Source organism: Polistes fuscatus, unplaced genomic scaffold (genome assembly GCF_010416935.1).
Source record: "Polistes fuscatus isolate 324 unplaced genomic scaffold, CU_Pfus_HIC Scaffold9, whole genome shotgun sequence".
NCBI lineage: Eukaryota > Metazoa > Arthropoda > Insecta > Hymenoptera > Vespidae > Polistes > Polistes fuscatus.
Window position 1 is genome coordinate 474,767 of NW_025113173.1, and position 19,038 is coordinate 493,804.

The window sequence follows — 19,038 nt, forward strand, 5'->3', positions numbered from 1 at the left end:
TAGCAACAAGAAGAAAAAGTGAGGTTAGCGTCATACGTTCAACACGCTTAACAAAGGCAAGATAAATATCCTGTAAAGTAGAAAATATTCAAAAATTAAGTAGCACTAATTATGAAACATGGAAATGAATTAGCAAAGATGAGAAAACAACAGATTCGATAATATAGGTTGTCAAGTATCAAATGGAGCAAATTTCATGTTATTTATTTCAATCGCACATAACCTCATTTAGACGACATTTCGGCATAATTTGTTTTTCGTGTTAAAAATACATCTGTTCCTTTTTCTACTCATATTTCAGTTTGAAAAAATTTGCTTCTTCTTTTTCTTATTATTATTAGGACTTCGTACTGTTAAAAAAGTTTAAGGAGTCAATATTTGAGTGTTTTCTAAAATTCTATTAAGTTATAAAACTTACAGCAGAAGTTTTTTTCTTATTATTAGCATTATGTTAATACCATGGCCACAGGTAATAATGAGATGAGTGATGCGCCTGGAAATTTCAACAAGTCACGACGAAATACCGTTCGCATGGCGAAATATATAGGGGATAAAGAATTTACTTGTCCTGGGGGTTGGGGGCTGATGATAAAGAAGGGGAATATACCTTTCCCGCCCATATCCACCGACACAACAAAGATTGGAGAGGAATCGAAAGAAAGCAGAGAATTGGAGAAGTAAGAGAGCTGGGACCATCTAAGCCGGTTTCCGCTACGCCTGATTTATCTCAGTTCATGTCAACTAATAGCACTCCAACTAAGAATGATTACCGATTACTGTTTTCATTAATCGATATAACTCAATCAAAATTTATCCACATGATATTAATAATTCAAGTTTTAAATATCTAAACAGCATCATTGGAATATGTAATACATGCATGTTGAGAAATACACAAATATTATGAAGTATCGTACCTTAGGCCAGCAGTTTCTCTTGACCTTATATTTACCCCTATACAATTAAAATAACAAATGAATTAGACAAACTTGATCACAAGGTAAGATCAATAAATAATATAACAAAATACGACACCAAACAGCCGCTACCATTGTTCTTTATCGAATTCGCTCCTCAGGAAAATAACAAGGATATACAGTAAAACCTGTTTTGATAGTGACATTATCAATAGTTTGATAGATTATTAAAATGGACAAGAAAAACCGGAATCTATTACAGCAGATAAAATATATACAGGGATCCAGATTTCTAAAAAATTGGAAACGCATTTTCTTAAAATAGGTACCAATGCGGAAAGACGCTTAAAATTTCCAAAAAGAACTAAGATCATGCATGTCTCACTATCGTGACGTTTACAAGCAATTGACCAGTCGACCGTCGTTACAAAAACTGATCACTGACTTCATGGTACCAAAAAAGAAATCAATTGAAATCCTATCTTCAAGCGACGAAAGCGATTTTCAACCAATTCGTCACAAGAAGATGCGCGTTTTGGATTACGACGAGTAGGAGTAAACTATTTAATGTATAATTTGAAAACTTCTCCATGTATATGTACAATGAAGAATTACATATTTTTACAATTTCTTTAGGTCTAATTTAATTATTTAATTTAATTGAAAGCATTCTCTCATCTATTTCATAAATCATTGATGTATTTTCTAAGTCCGACTTTTTTTATGCGGTCCGTATCAATCGCATAAAAAAAATTTTAGGTAGTATTGTTTCTTACAAAGTTGTTTATTATATATAGGAATTTATAAAAGTTCCGAATACTTTTTTGTACAATTTCTTTTATGCGATCCCTATCCACCGAACAAAAACAGGTTTTACTGTACTTTGTCATGTTAAACGACGAAAACCTTAAAAACTTTCCATGAAATTTTCATTTTTCTCTTAACAAAAAGAATTTAATAAATTATTTATCCCAAAGTTATTTTTCCTTATTTCCATTAATTTATCCAAATATTTTAGTCTCCAGGTTAAATATCGTTGACATTTGGATTACTAAATTGTTCAAATTCGCGGATATAATGTATCTATTTTGTAACGGTTATTCTTTTTCTTTTTTAAATCAACTGCTAATGGCGTATTTATGAAATCTCATAAAATTTTGATACACAAACAGAGGATGTGAGAAAGAATTGAATAATGTAATATGATAAAAAAAAAAAAGAAAAAAATACAGTCAACCCTTCTATAACGCGGTACTCTCAGAACGCGGTTTCCATATAACGCGGAGCTGAAAATGCGACAGCCCTCCTATAACACGATACTCTTACAGCGCGGTTTCCGTCAACAGCATCCCATAAGTTCCTTCCGCGTAGCCTAAGAATGTTTAGCCTATGTTTAGTTCGTTAGGGCCTATTTGAATTATAAGGGAACAGATTGCGCCAGTTTCATGTAGGTCCAGGCAGTCGGATCGCGACATAGTAACTAGATATGTTTATATAAAGATTATCTCCGGCTTATCTGATGGCCGTCTACGACATCGGTTTTAGTCTTCTCAGAGCTCTTTCACAGTGTACACGTTTTGTTGGTGACCAAGTCTTTCTAAAAATTTTTCTGCACCGTCCGTTCGTTCAGCTTTTTGCTGCTTAATTTGTGGTTTATAATTGGACAACATTACACAATACTGTAAGTAATATTCTTCATTTGTTCTAATATAATAATAATAAAGTAATTATTAACCCTAGATTTGCATCATGTCAAACACGAAAGAAACAAGGAAAGGGTTAAAAAGAAAGTTTATATCTCTTGAAAATAAAATCGAAATTCTAAATCGTTTAGAAGGTGGGGAAAATCTATCGTCGGTTGCAAAATCAACCAAGTTGAATGAATCTACAATTCGAACCCTAAAGAAAAATGCAGACAATATAAGGAAAACTGTGGCAGATGGCTGTCCGTTAGGTGCGAAACGTGTCACTCGCACACGAAATTCTAATATGGTTAAAATGGAACGGGCGTTAATGATCTGGTTGGAAGACGGTATAGCCAAAAAGATTCCTATCAGTGGAAATCTTATCCAGCAGAAAGCACTTAAAATCTATGAACATTTAAGGAATATTGGGCATTCTTCTGCAGAGCTAGAAAATCATTCGTTTGTCGCGAGTAAAGGGTGGTTTGAAAAACTAAAAAAAAGGTACTCATTACACAATATTAAGTTTCAAGGAGAACAGGCCTCAGCAGATGCTGAGGCTGCCGAGAATTATAAGCTGGAATTAGCTAGAATTATCAATGAAGGAGGCTATTCACCTCATCAGATTTTTAACGCCGATGAGACGGCATTATATTGGAAAAAACTACCATCTAGGACCTTCATTTTGAAAAATCAAAGGCGTGCTCAGGGGTTTAAACCTTCAAAAGAACGTGTCACCCTTCATATGTGCAGCAATCTATCAGGGAGCCTGATGATAAAACCTATGATAATAAATCGTTCTTCAACTCCCCGTGTTATGAAAAACATTAATAAGACCGAATTGTCTGTATTCTGGCGATCTAATAAGAAAGCTTGGATGACCCAAGATTTATTTAAGGATTGGTTTTATAATTGTTTTATCCCGGCAGTGGAAACCCATACGATGGAAAAAAATTTGTATTTCAAAGTTTTATTGGTTCTTGATAACGCTGGTTGCCACAACATACAACTGGATCATCCAAATGTAAAAATTGTCTTCCTTCCTCCTAACTGCACGTCATTAATACAACCTTTGGACCAAGGAGTCATTCAAACTTTAAAAATGTATTACACACGCCAAGTTTTCCAAACCATTTTCGACAGATTAGAAAGTAGTGAAAATAAAACCCTTACTCAAGTTTGGATGGAATTTTCTATTTTAGATTGTATTAGAACCGTGTCATCGGCTTGCGCGGAAATTAAACCATCAACGCTTAATGCGTGTTGGAAACCCCTTTTACCTGAAATGGTTCAAACAATACAAGATGACTCTACAATTTCACTCCCAGTTACAGAAATAGTAAACATTGCTTATCGTTTAGGCGATGAAGAATTTACAACAAACCATCAGGATGTAAGAGAACTCGTACTCGGGAAAGAAACTTTAGATGAGGATGAACTGATGGATGGATTTAATTGATGCACCCACCTCAAATCCATTGGTAAACGAAAATAAGGAAAACGAATGGGTGCCAAATGTCGATTTACAAGATGTGAAAAAAGGGCTAAATTTGGCTAAAGAATTAGAACTCCATTTCATTCAAACTGATCATTTAACGGTGCGTAGCGCAAAGTTTAAAAGAGAGTTAAGAAATTGCTTAGCTCCCTATAGAGAGGTTTTAGTGGAGTTAGAAAAAAAAGCTACAATCGAAAACCAATGTGAAGATGAGCCAAGTGAGGAAGACATTTTGCCTATTAAAAGAAGACGAGTTAGGCGACTCATATTATCTGACAGCGAGGATGAGTGTTGAAAGATTAAATTTTACAAAAGTCTTTCTTGTTTTTGTTGAAAACAGTTTTTCAGTTTAGTTTTAGTATCATTTCATTATATAAACTCTTCACAATTCAATAAAAATAATTTATAATTTATCTTGTCCTTATTGGTCTCCATATGACGCGGTACGAATAATGTGATTTGTACAAATTCTGCGTTTCTTATAGCGCGGTTTCCATAAAACGCGGTAGACGGTTTCCATAGAACGCGCTACGAATTAGCCTAGTTTGTACGGTTAAATCCGAGTTTCTTATAGCGCGGTTTCCATATAACGCGGTACATACTCACCGCGTTATAGGAGGGTTGACTGTATTCCAGAGCAAAGAAAAGAAAATAAACAGAACGATCGCTTACTTCAATACGAGGTGAAGAAATTCTATCATAAATTGCAATTAGGTTATTTTTCTCGAAACTAATCGATGATTCCAATTCACACATGTAGTCGTAGTAGTTGTGTGCTCGTAGTTTTTAAATATTTAATTATTTCAATATTTTATTTTACTTGCTTTAAACGTTTAAATATTTTAATATTTTATTTTACTTGCTTTAAATGTTTAAATATTTTAATATTTCCTTTTTATTGTATTAAATGGTTAAATATTTTAATACTTTATTCTACTTGTTTTAAATGTTTAAGTATTTTTATATTTTATTTTATTTGTTTTAAACGTTTAAATATTTTAATATTTTATTTTACTTGTTTTAAACGTTTAAATATTTTAATATTTTATTTTACTTGTTTTAAATGTTTAAATATTTTAGTCTCTAGGTTAAATATCGTTGACATTTGGATTACTAAATTGTTCAAATTCGCGGATATAATGTATCTATTTTGTAACGGTTATTCTTTTTCTTTTTTAAATCAACCGCCAATGGCGTCTTTATGAAATCTTACCAAATTTTGATACACGTAATATGATAAAAAAAAAAAGAAAAAAATAATCCAGAGCAAAGAAAAGAAAATAAACAGAACGATCGCTTACTTGAATACGAGTTGAAAAAATTCCTTCATAAATTGCAATTTGGTTATTTTTCTCGGAACTAATCGATGATTCCAAACACACATGTTGTCATATTAATTGTTTAGTTGTTTTTTCGCAACGGAAGTGTGAGTAGGGAAAAGAAAGTATTGTTCCTGTCCTCAACGTTGCATTCAAATGTTTCCTGGATGATATGCTATTTTTATTGTATAATTAATAATCTACATATGTAACGTACAAATGAGCTTTTGAAAAAATAACAATGAACCTATATTTCGTAGTTTATAGCAAATTGCACTTTTGATGTAGACGATGTACTTTATTCTTTTCTAAAAATCAAAAATAATATAACTCTAGTAAGCCGGCAAATACAATAAAGAAAATGTCGCGTAAATAAATTCTTTTCTTAAAATCGAAAATAATATTACTGTAGTATGCCGGCAAATACGCAAAAGAAAATGTTGCGTAGATAAAATGACGGTTGAACAAAGCATCAACGGTCGAAACGCTACGATTTATCGAAATCAATCATAACTCGTGTGAATCGATTATTTTATAATAAATAAGCACAAAATATAATTTTCATTGTTGATTATTTGAGGTTATGTATTTTATAGTCAATTTTATTTCTACACGAATTTACTTATTTCTTGAATAATACCGATTGACCTTGAAAAACGATGATGAGAAAGAGAATGAGAAAGAGAATGAGAAGAGGAATGAGAAAATGACAATAACAACTTACCTCAGCAACCGCACGCCGAGAACTGAATGGTTATGGTGACTGCGATACACGTTAATTCTCATTATGCGCAATACGCCAACGTTACGATGCGTGCGCATCGCAATTCAAATCACGCTATTAACGCACCACCTGCTTAAGGGGTGGGGGGAAATACGTGTAGAGGCTTCAAAAAATTTAATTTTTTTTTTTTATAAATTGCTTATAAAATTATTAAAAAATATAGTCATAAAATTTCAAGTCAAAAATCCAAGTCGTTCAAAAGTTATAAACAATTAAGTGAGCGCCCGTTGTTCAATTGTCGGAACGCGTGGCATGAAATACGGAACGGTCGAGCTTTTTTCAAACGCGTTTTTCTTAAAACGACTTTTTTAGATTTGCGTACACTCTAGCTTACAAAGTTTTTAACCGATCATTTTGAAATTTGGAATATAGTTTCTTTACATAATTACGCTCTATTTGAACCTGAATCATAAGCGATATCTTTGTTTAAAGTATTTTTTTTATAATGAACAATATATGAAAAAATAGTAAAAAATCATGCTTTATGTTCACACCCCTCTAGAAAATACAAATTTTCATTTTTTTCTAGGGAAATGAGGTTCAAATAGAAGATACACATATAAAAAAAGTAATTTTTCTTTGTAATTGATTTCTGATAAAAATTGTGGCTTCCGAGATGTACGCAAACTGCTCAGTCGGATGGAAACCTAAAATGCGTGAAAGCTGATATCTCCGCTAGTTATCGAGATAAATCTTTCAAAATTTCGGAATATGTTCTCAAATATATGTGTAAAATGACCTTATAATATTAATAAATAACATAAATTTTTAATACGTTAAAAAAATTCATGAAAATCATAATGAAAACATCGTTTTACACGTATTTCCCTCCTTAATTATTAATTCGAAATAAGTTTAGGAACATTTAATATTTTTTACAATAAATCACATTTCATTTACAACAGACAACTTTAACACGTATATTTATAATATACCTTCCAAGGTAAAGGAAAGAAAACTTATAAATTTCATTTCAATTAAAATGTAATTTTGTTGTAAAAAAAAAAAATTCTATTTTATATATAATGTTTATTATTTTACTTTAATATTCTTTCCAATAATATCTAATATGTTAAAAATTTGCAAAATTCATAAATATTCAATATTCTTTCTTCATAATATTAGTTAATCTGGAATAGATTGATCTTATGAATTACATATATGTATATTTACTTATATAAATAATCTTTCAAACAAATTTTATTCGTAAATTCAGTTTTTATCAATATCTCAACAACAATTTATATTTTACATATAATATATTAACATTGACTTATATACCATATACAAAAATATAAATTATCTCTTTCCTTATATGTTGTTACAGCTTAAAAATTAATTCGAACACGACAATTACTTCATTATAATATATCAACATTACACAAATAGCACGATAACTGCATATATATGCTATATATATTCTCTGAATAAAAAATCCTGTTCAAATATAATATCTTCAAGGATTTACATTGAGTTTCGTTGGTTTTAAATTATTATTACGAATAGGGGAACGAAAATCAAGTGACACTCTACTCGAAGCATTTTTAAGAACAATTGGAGAAAGTTCGGGTGGATTACTATAATAATGAAGTTTTTCTAAACGCCTTTGCAAAGCTGCAGATCTAATCGAGTTAGAATTTCGTGTATCCGAGCGTGGATTAGAGCCTATTGAATTAGATAAATTATTTGTGGTCAATGTCTCTTTGTTTGGGGTATTTTTATCGGGAGTAATGTACGAAGATGTTCTTAAATTTGTTTTCTTTTGTACTTCTAATGAGATATTTTCTGCACATTTGGCAGCATAACTCGCATAGGGTATCTAAAAAAAATATAAGAGAAGAATTATATTATTATTTTATCTACCAGATAAATAACAAAACAAGAAAATAAATATAAAAACAAAATAAAAAATATTATTTACCTTGATTAAATCTTTAATATTTTCAAAAGCTTGGCGAAGATGATTGTGCCGAGGATTACGCGTAAATACACTTCTATCTGTACAATATGCTATTGGTATATTCCAAGTAGTGGCACATCTCCATTCTAAATTGCTACAGGCTACAAGAGAACCTATAGTAAGAATTTCTGTATAACCAAATGTAGATACGCCTTGCCAAAATAAAATAGATAAATATGAAGATCCTGATGTATCGTTTTCTTCCGGATTTTCATGTGACAATGGACATGCTATATTTACAGCATCAAAATTTTTCATACCCTTAAAAAAAAAAAAGGAATATTATATCAATTAGATGTATCTTTAAACTAATTTAAAAATATAACAATAAATATACTTACATAAGGACAATTAATAATTGACGAAACGACCCCTACAGTATCGAATTCTCCATAAAGTGGATTAAACGAATGATCTGTTATACTCCGCAATGGAGTATAAATACGAGATTGAGGAAAATCTTTACATATTTCTTCTTTATTGAATATCGTATTTCGAGATGCTGTAAGTTGAAGATCACCGGATCTGTAAAATATTATTAAATATAATAAAATAAAAAAAAAGGAAACTATTTTTAATAAATACATACCGCTTGCCAGAAGCAATTACATTATGAATCGATATACGAGTTCCTTCTTTAAAAATATCGATGATATCTTCACTAGGAGCCCAAATTGTTAATATTGCACTTGTATTTTCTTCATTGATGCGAACTTTAAGAACCGATGAAACTTGACGAGGTGGTGGCATATTTTCACGTAACTTTGATTCTAATTCTTGCTTAAATTCCTCTACTACGCGACTTTGATTTATCATTTTTTTCTCTTGTCCATTCAAATCAATATCATCGGAATCAAAATTATCATTTCTAGTAGAATTAAATTTTTGTTCAGCTTCTGCATAAAAAGCTTCTACTTTTAATCTATATTGTTCTTCGAAAGCGAGATTAGCTTTCTCTTCGCATCGACTGTTTCGAAAAACTGGAATAAGTTAATTTATATATATACATATATATTATTTAAGTATTAAGATTAATTGTTGCAAAAATATGAAATTCTATCATACTAGATTCTCCAGAAGGATTTTTTTCATGATACAACATTGGATATATTCTAGTAATCATAACTTTAAGTTTGCCAACTAAACCACCACTAGGGCACACATTTTTTAACTTAATTAGCATAGGTCCAGGACAATGTGTATACCCTAATTTAGTATCCCATTTAGTTCTTCTGGTTGAATTGGTATGAATTCTTAATGATACATCGTATGAAATCTAATTGATAAGATATAATAATATTAAAATAATATCAATCATAAAAAAGAAAAATTTCATTAATTTTTGTAATCATACATACTTCTAAAGGAGAGCAACCCTGATCAAGATTTAACAACTCTGCTCCAAATATCATTAATTTTGTACCTTCGCGTATTTTTCCAGATGTTACGTAACTCATCATGGTTGTATCAATAAAAGCAGGAATGCTATACCATCCATCTGTTAATATTATTTTCCAATAATTTATGTTTGATACTATTGGACTAGATTCTTTATTTTTGTCATCTCTGGACTGTACGCAAAAATGAAAATACATTGACTAATTTTCTAAAGAAATATAATGAAATTTATTTTCTATTAATATATATTTACCTCAGTAATAGATGATACACATAAAACCATTCGTTTGGATGCACAATCATCTTTTTCCAATATCCTTCTTAAACATGATCTTTGCGATCTATCAATTTCACGATCGTAACGATATTTAAGTTGTAACATAACGTTAGATGGTGTCAATGACCTATATTATAAATAAAACTTTTAGCACACACATACAATTTATAATAATATATTAAAGTAATTAATTAAATATTTACCTAGGTATAATAATAAAATTAAATTTAATTCTATCCATAGATGCTAATTTCCAAATAATCCATTTGTAATGATTTTCAATCCAATCTCTAGGAATAAGACTCGGATCAACTCCTGGACTTGCTAGAAAGGATCGTTTAATCTCAAAAATTCCTATACAGTTATCCTTATCTGGTATAAGATAACCACCATCTTCCATCTCCAATCCACTTGAATTATTATAAATGATTTCTTCTCTATATGTAAAATATAAATAATTAGTATATATAAAACGAGTTAAAAATAAGAAAATATTAGGAAGACTGTTCTTATGTTACCCATAAAAATCAATACAGCGAAATTTGAATGATAAAGCTGTAGTAGATGTGATTGTTAATATTTCTGATGATATACCTCGATCGATAAGCTGTAGACAACAAAATTGTTAAGCAATTAATTAAGAATAGATAAAATTTGTATTTATTTTATTAATACCTCCTCGGGAGTGCATAAACTTGGTACGTCATTGCCTACAAGTTTTTTCCAAGATAAACGAGAATTATGATTTTCTTCTTTGTATAATAACAATTTGCCTTTAATAGCTTTAGGTCTATCGAGCTTTTTCCTTTTAATTATATTTTCCTAGAACAATAAATATATATAATCATAATAAATAAATATTTAAAAATTCAAATCTTAATTTTTACATTATGTTACTAACTTGTTCTGAGATAGCTTCAAGATGCTTTTGCAAAATATCTGTAACATTATTGATTAGTGGATCAATATTAGGCTTTAAATTTATTTCTTGCATCGATATAAGTTCCTTCTCAGAAGTATTATTGCATTTAATATTTTCTTCATTTACATTACTGCTTATATCACCTTCGATCAATGGTTTCAACTTCTGCTTTATGCTATGCTGTAAACTCCTCTTTTTGCCCCTTTTTCGTGAAGTAGGTTGTCTTCCGATAATAGGACTAGACGGTACTTCCTTTTCACAATTATCTACTTGAGAAATCCATTCCATGGTTTGATCATTATCTCTTTCATCTGCTAAAAGCGCAGCTGTACTAGCCATTATTTCATTAGAAAAAATATTACTTTGGTTAATAGCTTCTGTATTATCATATAACTTTTGATTTTCTTTTTCTTCGGTAATATCTTTGTCAGACAGTCTTACTTTCTTTGTATTAAATAATAATTTATCCGCAGTATTATCACACATGTGTAAACTCTTTCGTTTATTTATTGATTTATTAAGCAAATTATTGCATTGATTAATATCGTAAGTATCATCTGAAAGAAAAATTTCGGCTCTGTTCAATGCTTCCTTAGAAACAATAACATCACACCCTGCTGCGGTTGTAAATCCAATTTTTAACACTTTGTTTTCTTTTAAAGAAGATTCATTTAAATTTGTATTAATATTTTCTAAATCCTCTAGTGGCTCAACTGGTTCTTTCAATTCATTTGTAACGTTCTTATTAATTTCAATGTCATCAAATTGTTCAAACAGGATTTTCTTTGCATTGGATAATGTTTTATTGCTAACATTCAATGATTGACAACCTACTGTTACTAAAGAAGATGATATATTTTTTATTTTATGATTATTATGTAAATTACTTTCATTGTTTAATTGAATATTCGTTAAAGATGTAATATCATCTGTTTCAAGCAAAGATTTGGCTTTCGATATAGCAGACTTTGATACATTAATGTGTTTTCCACTTGCCGTAGAAAATCCCATAGATGATATATCATCTGTTTCCAATAAAGATTTTGCTTTCAATACAGCAGACTTTGATACATTAATGTGTTTTCCACTTGCCGTAGAAAATCCCATAGATGATTTATCATCTTTTTCCAATAAAGATTTTGCTTTCAATACAGCAGATTCTGATACATTAATGTGTTTCCCACTTGCCGTAGAAAATCCTATAGATGGTATATCATCTTTTTCCAATAAAGATTTTGCTTTCAATACAGCAGACTCTGATACATTAATGTGTTTTCCACTTGCCGTAGAAAATTCCATAGGTGATATATCATCTGTTTCCAATAAAGATTTTGCTTTCGATATAGCAGACTCTGATACATTAATGTGTTTTCCACTTGCTGTAGAAAATCCCATAGATGGTATATCATCTAATTCCAATAAAGATTTTGCTTTCGATATAGCAGATTCTGATACATTGATGTGTTTTCCACTTGTCGTAGAAAATCCCATAGATGATATATCATCTGTTTCCAATAAAGATTTTGCTTCCGATATAGCAGATTCGGATACATTGATGTGTTTCCCACTTGCCGTAGAAAATCCCATAGATGATATATCATCTTTTTCCAATAAAGATTTTGCTTTCAATACAGCAGATTCTGATACATTAATGTGTTTTCCACTTGCCGTAAAAAATCCCGTAGATGATATATCATCTGTTTCCAATAAAGATTTTGCTTCCGATATAGCAGATTCTGATACATTAATGTGTTTCCCACTTGCCGTAGAAAATCCTATAGGTGGTATATCATCTGTTTCAAGCAAACATTTTGCTTTCGAAATAGCAGACTCTGATACATTAATGTATTTTCCACTCGCCGTAGAAAATCCTATATTATTCATTGTCACATCTAAAGTTATTTTACTATCACTATTTAATATTTTCTTTTCATCACATTCATTTTGATCTACATTATAATTTCCTCTTAATACTGTAATATTATCTTCTAATACTTCATTGAAACGCCTTTTTTTATTATTACATTCAATATTATATGTATCATTCTTTTCAGCGAATCTAGCACAAATTTGATCTACGCTAGCAAAGGAAGCATCGGAGAAAAAATCTTGTCCACTATTACTTTCCAAAAGAACATTTTTCTTCTCTATATCATCGCATGTATCCATAGCTACAATATCATTTTCACTATCTTGATTATTCAATGCAATTTTATCGACGTTTACGTTAGGAGAAGTATTCTTAAAAATTCTCCTTTTAGTTCTTCGTCTCATTCTTGTATAATTTATCACAGGAGACGTCGACGTAGGTTCTTCAAATATATTCTTAAAATGTGAATTATTTGGAGTACATTCTTTTAAATAAACAGTTTGTTCGATCTAAAATATAATCAATAATATTACATTATTATACACGTATGTAACCAACACATAAAAAAATATACACTCTTATTAAATTAAATCAAATTAATTACACTTTCTGATGATTTTATAGGAAAATTTTTATTCATTTGAGGTGTTTCTAAATCAGATGTCCACTGCTCATTAATCTTTGATATAAATGGTAATAAACTTAACGGTGTACTTGGAATAACTGCTGGTTTTTCTTCACTTGGAGTCCTATTTCGAAAACAAACATATATACATACATATATATACTTATACTATATGGTGCGTATATTTATTAAATAATAAAATATATAAATATTATATATCTTACCGGAATAGTTTATTGGTATCTAATAAAGACGTTTCAGAGATATTCAAAAACGAAGTCTCAGTTTTTGAAACATTAGGTGTATAACATATCAAATCATTTTCATTTATATTCTCATTCTCATTATCTGAAAAATATTACTCATATATAAATATATACATATATATGATTTAAAATATTATAATGATAAATGAATTAAGTTAACAAATATTACCTGAAAATAATTCACTCGAATTAGCCGTACAATTAGTGTCTTCTGATACATAGCCATTTGTTGTGTTTTCCGTAATATATCCTTCTCTATTTTTTATAGGAGTAGAATGTTCATAGGTAAATTCTTCTGTATTGACATCCATAATCAAATTTATGGTATTGAGATACCATTTATAATATATTTTATATATTTTATTCACTTGAATTACATATACCTTCTATATTTATAAAAATAAAAAAGATTAATTAATTAGAAATGATTTTAATTAATTTTAAATCATTTGAACGATGACCTAAAGAGTGTTATTGAATCCGTTCAATTGTCACCTGAGATCTAACTAAACCAAACAAAGAATCTCACCATCAATGAATATAAAGTATTATGTAGATACAATATATATATATTACATATTTATTATAAACAATATTAATAATAATCAAATATATGCAATTAACATATGAGTTCACACACATTCGTATAAATATTAATATTTTAAACAATTATTTTAAAGCCAATAATATCATTCAAATGCCGGAAATGATTTATGAATTATTGCCTAGTTACTATTTAGTATTATCAATGAATACTGATATAGATACACAATCTTGTAAATCTATTATTTTAAAATATTTTTTTATAATATATAAATATGTAATATATGTATGTATATATTTAATTGTGTTTTATAATTTAAATAAATTTTATATTAAATAAAAAATATATTTTAAAATGTTACTAAGCGGTTAGGAATATTTAGTTTTTATGGTTAGCTTCATTGATCAATTTTTAAATGAAATCAAATTGTTATTTGATTGCAATTTAAACCGATATTATTTATTCTAAGAAACTAATATAAATGTAATTATATTTGCTTTTAAATAATAATATTTAATACTCTCACATAAGAAAAAAATGTCACTATGATTTGTAGGTTATGAAAACTGTCTTCATTCCGGATGTCACAATATAAATTCTAACTTCCGCTTAAGCAACAAACTTGTCCACAGAGCAGATATTATTTAAATTACAATAAAATATTATTTCTACACTGTGTCCAATTAACTTAACAGTATTATTATATTCATATAAACTAATCGTCTTTTTTTTGCGGTTCGTTTCATTAACGGTTTTTTTTTTAATTTTTAGTATATTTTTGAACGTTGGCATAGAATAATCGTATATAGTGAGCGTAATTAAATTTATAATTTTGTGAAGTTTTATTTAATTTTTTTCTCTTTCTTATATGATTGATTCAATTTACAAATTTGAATTTCATTTTTAACAACATAAGAACAACATACCTATAATATTTATAATAACATAATGTTTGTTATAGATATAAAAATATATTATTTCTCAATTATATAAACAATTATTATTTTCTTTTATCAAATATGTATTTCGCTTTAAACAAATAAAAAATACAAATACAAATTTCAATTATATTATTTTTATCTTCATTATACTTTGGTACTTATTATTCTTTGTAGGTAAGATTTCGCTATCTTCTCTTCTCTGATAAATTTATAAAACGTTACAAACGGTATAATTACATTGCAGAAGATTTGAAAAAATTATTTTTGCGTTTATTTTATTGTTATATTTTATGTTTTTTTGTGCTGAGGCTCTGTATATCCAGGAGCGATAATATAGAAACTTGGGATTAGAGTTTAGGATAAAATAATTTTTTGGGATCGTAATCGTAATATGCTGTTGATAGCTGTTAGAACGTTTCTTTATCACGAAACAATGTAACATAGACATGGTGAGACAAACTTTCTTTTTTTTACTCTTTCCTTGTCTTTTCTAAAGAATACCTCTTAGCAATTAATGTTCGAAAACCGTCACACTTTGATACAAGTATAATTAGTAACAGATAATTTTGTAAATTTTTTCTTGCTACCTTTTAATAAATACTATACCCCGTTACGGATGTGGGTGACTCAGAATTAGAAATTAGATTTATTGACGCGTTACTAGCTACACGTTTCAATTACTATGTAATAGATCTGTCTTATGTTTGCCATGTATCATGGGGTTATCCTTTCGTTTTCAGGTCCAATATTAGTTATTTTGTTAAAAATGATAAAAAATGTAATACTCATACTTCATACAACGTTTACATAAAACTATGATTAAACGATGATTGTTATTAGGTGCAAATATTGTTTGAAGAAGAGAAATTCGTTTCCATATTTTTCATCATGTTTAATATAAATGTTATTCTTATGATTTTAAATAAATATTTAAATATTATTAACATTACTTTATATTCTTTCTTTAATTTGTAATATGCTGCACTTTGAATTTTCTAAATTTTATTTTTAGTTTAATTTTAATGAGCTTTTTCTCAATCCTTAGGAAATTGCATCAAATAATTGAATATTTTGCAATCTCTCAAGCTCCAAAGAAAGTCCTCCCACTGCAGCAGTGATTGCGACTTTCACAGTGTCTGTAATAAGAAAGAAGTACAAAGTTTATTAAACCAAAAGGTATTGTCTTCTTATTGCCAAGATATTAAAAAAAAAATTAAAATTTAACAAAATGGCGGAGTTTTTCAAAAAAATTACAAATTTTTTGCGAAAATTTGATGATTTTCAGCATGCAAAATTTACATTTTTTACTTGATCGAAAAACTGAAGGGTCTTCGTATGGAAAAACATATATAAAAGAAGCTGCAACAGGAATTAAATCGATCGGATGATTCGTCTACGAGTTATAAATGCAGCAAATTTGAGAAATGTAGTTTCAAGAAAAACGCGTTTAAAGTTTAAGTTACTGATATCACGGTTATAAATCGAGTAATATCATACCTACTGCTAATCTGCTATTACAAGCTCGTAAAATGCACCTCTCTCTTCTTCGAATAACACCTGTAGGGTTGCTAAAGCTTTTCCTCCTTCTGACGAACCCTCTTTCGAATTAGCAGCACATTGACGATCATCTGCTTCTCGTAGCCTCTTATCATCCCTGTCAGCAATATAATCGCCTGCTACAGGTCCAATTACTATTCCCATCTTATGAAACATTTTTAAAATAGAAGAATAACCGTCATTGAGTATTGAAGTAGCTAGGTAACTGGATAATTCAATAGTTTGACGACCACTGCGGAGGTGTTGTGGAGCAAAGTGTCAAAGCAAGCCATTGTAAATATCAATATTATATGGAGTATTATTATCCTGGAACTCAAGTATTTCTACCGGAACATCATATGGATCGAAATTCACCAATTCTTTGCAAGTGGTACTATCGTCAATGTACTGGATATATTTTACCTCGTAATTATCAATTGAGCGATCAAACATAAATCGTACGTAGCAAGCTTTTTGGTATGTAGCTAATTCTTCGCTCATTATGTCGCAAATATCATGCTGTAAGAGCCATGTTTTGTAACGAGGAGGATCTTCGATCTTTTCTCTTTCCCATGACATACAATCCGAACAGCGAAGAGAACCGACATACGAGTCAATGATCTTATTACTATATATTCCTTCAAGAGTTACTACTCCAAAACGTTCACTATTAGGGCCACGTTTGTCTTCCCACGTGCAATATCCAGAAACCGCCAAATTTGTCTCAGAACCTTCTTCCTTCAATGTCAGCTTTTTCTCTTCTTCTACAGCTTTTTGCATACTAAATTTACAAATTGATTCTACTGCAGTTCAAAAATTCGACAAGCATTCAATGAAAACTTCTTCTTCTTCTTTCTTTAGTTTAGGCAAATTGCCTGTTTCGTAACGACGTTTTTCTGCCTATTGCACTGTTAAATTGTCGCACCATCGTTTTCGTGGGCGCCCCGTGCTTCTGCGGCCTACCGGTGACTTATCCCGTGCAATTCTGACAATTCTTCCGTTGTCCATTCTGTTGATATGTTCGTTCCATTCTTTTTTTCTTTTTAGTATCCATTCGTTAATGTTTTCCACTTTGCATGTTCTTCTTATATCTTCACTTCTCTCTCGATCCAGTAGTGTTTTTCCAGCTATTCTGCGAAGAACTCTCATTTCGGTTGTCTCTAGTAACTGTTTCGTTTTCGCCGTGTCTGGTCGAGTTTCTGCGGTATGTGACATAATAGGTCTTACCATTGCCTTGTAAATTCTTGCTTTGGTCTCTATGTCAATGTTTTTGTTTCGCCATATTGAGTCATTCAAACAACCTGCTATTCTGGATGCATTTATTGTCTGTTCTCTTACCTCTGCTTCAACATCACCATATCCTGAGATTTCTATTCCTAGGTACTTAAATCTCATTTCCTGCTGAATAACCTTCCCTTCAATTTCCAGTTTGCATCTTAACGGTGTCTTTGATGTTGTCATGCATTTAGTTTTCTGGGCCGATATTTTCATGTTGAATGATTTGGCTATGCAGTTAAATCGGTGTAGTAGACGTTGTAGATCATCCTCATTTTCGGCCACTAATACAGCGTCATCAGCATAGCATAGGATGGTTATTTCTTCACTGCCCATTTTATATCCTTTTAGCAGTCTTACGTTTCTTATTATGTCGTCCATAATGATGTTAAAAAGCAGGGGACTTAGGGAATCCCCTTGTCGGATACCACGACCTGCATCAATCGGTTCAGTCAAGGCGCCATTTATCTTTGCTTGGATCTTATTGTTTCTATAGATGTCCTCTATGGTCTTGATAAGATTGTTCGGAATTTGCCGGTTATAGAGGAGGTGTATAACATCCTTTAACTGCACTCGGTCGAATGCCTTTTCCAAATCAATGAAACACATATATGCTGGTCTGTTGTATTCAATTGATTTTTCTGTTATCTGTCTTATGATGAAAACCGCGTCTGTGCACGATCTGCCTGATCTGAATCCTTGCTGTTCGTCTTCTAGATTCGTTAAGCTGTTAATTTTATTCGTTATAATCTTTGCTGTTAGTTTTAATGAAGTGTTTAAAAGGTTTATTCCCCTTTAGTTTGTAGGCAGTTTTTTGTCTCCTTTTTTAAACATAACTATAGTTGTACTAGTTCGCCATTCGTCAGGTATTTTGTGTGTTGGCATAGTATTTTTTGTATTAGGAATGTTAGTTGTTGTGTGAGACGTTGGCCACCATATTTTATTAACTCGTTTTGGATGCCATCTTGCCCTGAGCTCTACCTATTCTTTAGTCTTCGAATAGCTGTTTCTACATCACTGGACTCAATTTGTATGTCGCTTCTGGTTATTATTTCTGGTGTATTTAGTTCCGTTTGAGGTTCTTCTGATTTATAGAGCTCTGTTAGATAGTTAATCCAATTTTCTTTTGTGATCTGGTTTGTTTCTATCATTTCATTGACCTCCTTTCTTTGATTTCTAATAAATCGCCAGATTTGTTTTTGAAGTCCATAGAAGTCACTCTCCATT

General features: G+C 30.2%; 2 protein-coding genes across 2 annotated transcripts; one reads left to right on the top strand and one right to left on the bottom strand.

Moving 5' to 3' along the window:
- The first annotated feature begins 2,216 nt into the window (after positions 1-2,216).
- Positions 2,217-4,158, top strand: LOC122525651 (tigger transposable element-derived protein 1-like). The gene is made up of 2 exons (XM_043648570.1): positions 2,217-2,598; positions 2,658-4,158. Exon 2 carries the CDS (start codon positions 2,667-2,669, stop codon positions 4,056-4,058), a length of 1,392 nt encoding a protein of 463 aa, XP_043504505.1. The 5' UTR covers positions 2,217-2,598; positions 2,658-2,666; the 3' UTR covers positions 4,059-4,158.
- A 3,273-nt stretch (positions 4,159-7,431) lies between these two features.
- Positions 7,432-13,901, bottom strand: LOC122525646 (breast cancer type 2 susceptibility protein-like). The gene is made up of 14 exons (XM_043648564.1): positions 13,685-13,901; positions 13,474-13,597; positions 13,229-13,373; positions 10,734-13,133; positions 10,508-10,654; positions 10,351-10,439; positions 10,036-10,269; positions 9,809-9,959; positions 9,516-9,728; positions 9,223-9,433; positions 8,747-9,137; positions 8,499-8,682; positions 8,119-8,418; positions 7,432-8,016 (listed from the first exon to the last, which is right to left on the bottom strand). Exons 1-14 carry the CDS (start codon positions 13,824-13,826, stop codon positions 7,654-7,656), a joined length of 5,094 nt encoding a protein of 1,697 aa, XP_043504499.1. The 5' UTR covers positions 13,827-13,901; the 3' UTR covers positions 7,432-7,653.
- Between the last annotated feature and the right edge of the window lie 5,137 nt (positions 13,902-19,038).